This window comes from Calidris pugnax, unplaced genomic scaffold, assembly GCF_001431845.1.
Source record: "Calidris pugnax isolate Ruff unplaced genomic scaffold, ASM143184v1 scaffold469, whole genome shotgun sequence".
Classification (NCBI taxonomy): domain Eukaryota; kingdom Metazoa; phylum Chordata; class Aves; order Charadriiformes; family Scolopacidae; genus Calidris; species Calidris pugnax.
In genome coordinates this window covers 280,184-286,368 of record NW_015091303.1, presented here as the reverse complement: position 1 = coordinate 286,368, position 6,185 = coordinate 280,184, and the positions used below count along the sequence as shown (strand labels likewise).

The window sequence follows — 6,185 nt, the reverse complement described above, 5'->3', positions numbered from 1 at the left end:
GGGGGAGAAGGCAGGACCTGAGGGGGCTGTGGGGCTGGAGGAGGCGAGGGAAGGAGGGCCTGAGGGGGGTTGTAGGGCCTGGGAGGGGAGGCAGGGCCTAAGGGGGACTGTGGGGGGAGAAGGCAGGACCTGAGGGGGCTGTGGGGCTGGAGGAGGTGAGGGAAGGGGCTCATCTAGGTGCTAATGGGGGACACTGGCAAGGTGTGGGGCAGAGGGGGCACTTGGTGGGCGGAGGAGACCCCGATGAAGGGAATGGGGCGTCGATGGGGCTCTGGTGGGATGTGGTGTTGCCACAATAAACCAGGGTCGTGTCCCAGGGGAGGAGGGCTGGAGTAGGGACCCTCCTGGGGGTACTTGGGGCCTGTCCCAGCTCCTCCGGGGCTCAGTGGGTCAGGGATGGGGTGCTCCTTTGTAAGGGTGCTGTGTTGTTGCTCAGCATCGGTGTTGAGATGAGAGGGTTTTGTCCCTGGGGGCTGAACGCAGCCAGGGCTGGAAGCAGAGGTGAACTTTGGTGTGTTGTTGTTATCACAACAGGGAGAGTCCTGTTATTTTTGGGTTTTGGTGATTAAGGAGGCCGTGATAGAAAAAAAACCAACAGTGAAATCTGCCTGGGTTCTGTTGTTTCCTCGGCTCTCTGTAAAGTCCTGTAGCTCTTTGGATAAATATATTACTGTGGCCTGAGTGTGTATCGAGCTCCTTGATGTTTTCTCTGGGTAGCTCTTTGCTTACTCATGTTTATGGGCATTAAAACGTGTCGCTGCTCCTTGTGTTGCCCTGGAGAGCGGGAGGAATTCACTCTTATTCCCTCAGTAGTGAGCTGCAGTTGGGAAAGCCTCAGCCAGGTTGTTTGGTTTCTTTGTGCCTGAGTTTGGCCACTGCCTCCCCCTTGCTCCCCAAATTATGACGGGGTGTTTGGTGTGGGCTCAAGGAGAGGTAGCCTGGTACAGTCACAGGTAACTTTCTTTTCAGAAGAAACCTTTCCCTTGCTGTTAAAACTCAGAAATTCTGAGATTATCCCTAGGGAAGTCTTAATTTGGGACCAAAACAAACTCTCAAGCTCTTCTTTAACTCCTCCTCCTTCCTGGGGTCCCTTTCCTGAAGGCTGGTGTGAGAGAAGGGCTCTTTCTGCCTGCTCTGTGCTATATTTAGTCGTCGCTGGAGTGGAGGGCAGGGGTTTAATTACAGCGACGATGTGGCTGCTGCCGTGAGACGCTGCGGGGCACTGTTGCCCGTGAGGTTTGTGGAGGCCCCAACACCCACCGTGGGTGCAGGGGGTTAAAGCTGGGCTGTGGGGGCTCAGCTCCACACCGTGTTTGGAAAGTGCCCCCCGTCCCTGCCCTGAAAACCCCACGGTGACGATGAGGCACAGAGTTTGGGCTTTACCACGGAGCGGTGTCTCTGGGCTTCTTTTTTTGTTGGGGAGAGGGAGGGAAGCATCAAGGAGACGTGGGGCTGAGGTTGTGTCCGGCCACAGCCACCTCTTGCACCCTCCAGCAAAGGAGTGGGAGCTTCCAGCATTTGTCCCCTCACCCAAAATCAGATCTGAGAATGCAGGGAAAGGCAGAAATGATGTCTGTGTCCCGGGAAACATCCATGTCCTGCTGCACGACCTTACACATGCTCTCCCAGAGAGCATATTTTGGGGAGAAACCTCAACTGTTTGACGAGCTGACGCCCTCCTTCCTCTCTGCCTTCCAGCGTTGACAACAGCGAGTACATGAGGAACGGAGACTTCTTGCCCACCCGCCTGCAGGCCCAGCAGGATGCTGTCAACATCGTGTGCCACTCCAAAACCCGCAGCAACCCCGAGAACAACGTGGGGCTCATCACCTTAGCCAAGTACGGCCCGATGACGCTGAGGAGAGGGGCTGGGGGGACCCCTGAGAGAGCACGGGGACAAGGGGAGGGTGGTAAAATGGGGCAGGAACAGCACAGTCTGAAACCATAGCAGTTCTCCTGGGAGGACTGGTAGGAGAAGACTTGGTCCCTCTCTGATGTCCAGCTTGTTGGGCTCGTTCCTGCAGCACCAGGGTATGTTACAGCGGGTTTTCTCTGCTGGGAGCTCTCTGCCAGACCCATCCTCTTGTGGCCTTGTGTCCCAGAGGGTGACAAGCACAGGCTGAGCTGTCACTGCAGCTCCTGGGCAGTCCCAAGAGAGTCATTCCTTCGTTTCCCTGAATTTTTCAGGATTTCAGTGCCTCTGTGAGCTCCCTCTTTGCCAGAGTCAATTAAAATTGGCCACTGGGCTCAAGGTTGCTGGGGCAGGGGACAGACACACACGAGCTTTCATACGGACAGATTACTTCGAGGTTTTTGGGTGTTTTTTTAGGAAACCAGGCTAAAAGTCTTGCTCCCTGTACTCACTGACCCACCCACCAAGGGCTGGCAGACTCCTGGAGCAGACACGGGTTTAGAGCAGGGCGGGAGGGAGAATAATTTCTCATTTCCTTAACATATAAAGGGGTTTGCAAAGAAGTTCTCAGATCGGTCGCCGACGTGAGCGTGTTTGTGTTGCAGCAACTGTGAGGTGCTGACCACGCTCACCCCAGACACAGGCCGGATCCTTTCGAAGCTACACACGGTGCAGCCCAAAGGGAAAATCACCTTTTGCACGGGGATCAGAGTTGCCCACGTAAGTGCTCTCAGTGGTTCCTCACGAGCCAGACTGTGCCCTTCTCTGTGATCCCTTTTGCCTCAGTGTGTCCTCTCCGGTTCCCTGTCCTTTTGGGGGCTCAGAGATGGGAAATCCTGTTCTCTTCCTCCCTCTACGCCTGGGCGATGCCGAGCAAATAATTTCAGTTTTGCCTCAATCTCCCTATTGACAAAATGTGGCTGAAACCTCCTTTCTAAAACCCACTCTAAAAGCTCAGAAGTTTCTTAGTCTGGAGGAACCTGGCAGCTGCTGGTTTTAAATTGGAAGAAAAAAGATTCAGATTAGATCTCGGGAAGAAATTTTTTACTCTGAGGGTGGTGAGACACTGGAACAGGTTGCCCAGGGAAGTTGTGGCTGCCCCATCCCTGGAGGGGTTCAAGGCCAGGCTGGATGGGGCCTTGAGCAACCTGCTCTGGTGGGAGGTGTCCCTGCCCAGGGCAGGGGGGTTGGAACTACATGATTTTTGAGGTCCCTTCCAACCCAAACCATATGATTCTATGAAATCCAGCCACCCAAACCATTCCATGATTCTATGAAATCCAGCCCCAGAAGGGCTGCACAGCCCTTCCCACCCTGAGGGGAGCAGCCCCCGGCCGAGGGGTGTCCCCTGGGACATGGCCCCCCTTTATTTTCATTTCCTTTCTCTGTCTCACCCCGTCTTTCTGCCAACGAGTGGCCCCCCTTTATTTTCATTTCCTTTCTCTCTCTCACCTCGTCTCTGCCAACAAACTGGTCGTAGCTGCCAGCAAACGGGAGGCCCCTGAGACCTGCCTGTTTGTGGACACTTTGGTGAAACTTGCTACTGGCGTTTGGGCTAAATGTTGCCGTGGAAGGGGAGAAGTGTTGGGGGGGACTGTTGGCCACCCCCTTTTTTCCTGAGATGGTGTGATTTGTGCCCTGCAGCTGGCTTTGAAACACCGCCAGGGCAAGAACCACAAGATGCGGATCATCGCCTTCGTCGGGAGCCCTGTAGAAGACAATGAGAAGGACGTGAGTAACGACCGGCTGAGGGAAAAGACATTGGGTCAGCTCCACCCTCTACTTCGGGCTGTAAAAGGGGTTTATGGTTTGTTCTCTGCTCTGTACCAAAGTAAGGCTTTATAACCCAGCACAGAGGCTGCTTGACAGAGTCACCTGAGCAGGCCCCATCGATGGGGATGGTTTCTTTGGCAGCTTGTGCCACCTTGGGCACCTTTTGGTAGCAGCCATCCCACTCAGAGAGGAGAAATACCTCCAAGGCTTTCCTGCTGGGAGGGCTTGGAACTGGGAAGCTGATTCTGGGCTTTGTGCCTCCGGGATTGAGCCCTGAGCCCTGTTGTCTCTGGGCTCTGATGGGCCGAGGGTGGGGGAGAGCTGAAACCCCAGCTCACGGCACGGTGTCTCCTCGTTGCAGCTGGTGAAGCTGGCAAAGCGTCTTAAGAAAGAGAAAGTCAACGTTGATATCATCAATTTTGGAGAAGAGGTGAGAGAAAACTTGGGCTGTGTTTCCAGGGCAGGATTTGGTATCCTTTCTGGCCCGGAGCCTTTACTGGGGCACGTGAGGGTACGAGCAGTTCCCTGAGCAGCTGCCCTAGTAAAAATGCTGATGTGGAGAGTAAGGTTTCCCTCTGGGAAGACACCTCTCCCCTTTCACTGTGGGTGGTGTTAAACACTTTCTTTCCATCCCGATGGAAACCCCGGAGCTCTTGGCTCCCACATTCATGCGGAGAGACCCCGGGCCCCCGGAGCAGCCACCCGTCCCCAGCGGAGCCGAGGAGCCAAAGCTCCATCCCTGGTTCTTCCCTTTAGGAAGCCAACACGGACAAGCTGACAGCCTTCATTAACACCTTAAACGGCAAGGATGGCACCGGCTCCCACCTGGTGACGGTGCCGCCGGGGCCCAGCCTGGCCGATGCCCTCATCAGCTCCCCCATCCTGGCCGGGGAAGGGGGAGCCATGTTGGGCCTCGGCGCCAGCGACTTCGAATTCGGCGTGGACCCCAGTGCGGACCCCGAGCTGGCTCTGGTGAGTGGGGAGAGGGGGAGGGAGGCTGTGGGGGCTGAGCTCTGTCAGTCTGAGCTCTGCCCCTGCTCAGTCCCTGCCCATCCCTGTCCCCGCAGGCTCTGCGCGTCTCCATGGAGGAGCAGAGGCAGCGGCAAGAGGAGGAGGCCAGGAGGGCAGCTGCTGCCTCCGCGGCGGAGGCTGGGATTGCTGCCACTGGTGGGGATGGTAAGGAGCTGGGGAAGGGGTAAAGCAGGCAGGGATGGGCAGGACACCCCCAGGGAGGGGGTCTGACGGGCAGGACACCCCAGAGAAGGGGTCTGGTGGGCAGGGACGAGCAGGACACCCCCAGGAAAGGGGTTTGGCAGGCAGGGATGGGCAGGACATCCCCAGGAAAGGACCCCCAGGGTGGGGGTTTGGTGGGCAAGGATGGGCAGGACACCCCCAGGGAAGGGGTCTGGTGGGCAAGGATGGGCAGGACATCCTCAAGGAGAGTATCTGGTGGGCAGGGATGGGCAAGACACCCCCAAGGGAAGGGGGTCTGGTGGGCAGGGATGGGCAGGACATCCCCAGGGAAGGGGTCTGGTGGGCAAGGATGGGCAGGACATCCTCAAGGAGGGGGTCTGGTGGGCAGGGACGGGCAGGACACCCCCAGGGAAGGGGTCTGGTGGGCAGGGATGGTCAGGACACCCCCAGGGAAGGGGTCTGGTGGGCAGGGACAGACAGGACATCCCCAAGGAGGGGGTCTGGTGGGCAGGGATGGGCAGGACCCCCCCAGGGAGGGGGTCTGGTGGGCAGGGACGGGCAGGACATCCCCAAGGAAGGGGTCTGGTGGGCAGGACATCCCCAGGGAGAATATCTGGTGGGCAGGGATGGGCAGGACACCCCCAGGGAAGGGGTCGGGTGGGGCAGGGATGGTCAGGACACCCCCAGGGAAGGGGTCAGGCCAGGGTGCAGGCTCCTGTGGCAACATTCATGGCTGCAGGAAGCACCTCTGTTCCTGGCAGGGCCCTTCTGCGCAGCGTGGCAGTGCCCAGGGCCGCTGGGGTGCGAGGACAGAGGTGGTTTCTGCCCCAGAAGGTTGGGGGGAGGTGGTTTGACTGCAGCGAGCAGGGGAGCCGCCTCGGCTTTGCCCAAAACTCCCAGAATTGGACCCGCTCCTGTCCCGAGGGCTGCGGGGCCGCGTGTGCGAGGGGGGACGGGGACGGGCACGTGACACCGGCGCGGGTTTCTGAGGCTGGTTTTTGTCTGGGCAGATTCGGACGATGCTCTGCTGAAGATGACGATAACTCAGCAGGAGTTTGGCCGGGCCGGGCTGCCCGACCTGAGCAGCATGACGGAGGAGGAGCAGATCGCCTACGCCATGCAGATGTCGCTGCAGGGAGCGGGTGAGACCCCCCAGCCCCCTCCCCCGGGGAAAGCCTTCTGAGGAGAGACTGAGAGAGCTGGGACTCTTCAGTCTGGAGAAGAGAAGGCGAGGGGAGACCTTCTCAATGCCTACAAGTATCTCAAGGGAGGGTTGAAGGAGGAGGGAGCCAGACTCTTTTCAGTG

General features: G+C 58.1%; 1 protein-coding gene across 1 annotated transcript in view; it reads left to right on the top strand.

Annotated features, from left to right (window-relative positions):
* Positions 1-1,693: 1,693 nt before the first annotated feature.
* The window catches only part of PSMD4 (proteasome 26S subunit, non-ATPase 4), a gene marked incomplete at its 5' end in the record, with an annotated part of 8,172 nt that continues 3,680 nt past the window's right edge, over positions 1,694-6,185 (top strand). Inside the window, 7 exons of the mRNA XM_014960823.1 lie at positions 1,694-1,839; positions 2,518-2,632; positions 3,557-3,643; positions 4,047-4,115; positions 4,442-4,657; positions 4,753-4,861; positions 5,890-6,021. Of these exons, the coding sequence (XP_014816309.1) occupies positions 1,694-1,839; positions 2,518-2,632; positions 3,557-3,643; positions 4,047-4,115; positions 4,442-4,657; positions 4,753-4,861; positions 5,890-6,021 (874 nt within the window). The remainder of the gene's footprint in view (positions 1,840-2,517; positions 2,633-3,556; positions 3,644-4,046; positions 4,116-4,441; positions 4,658-4,752; positions 4,862-5,889; positions 6,022-6,185) is intronic.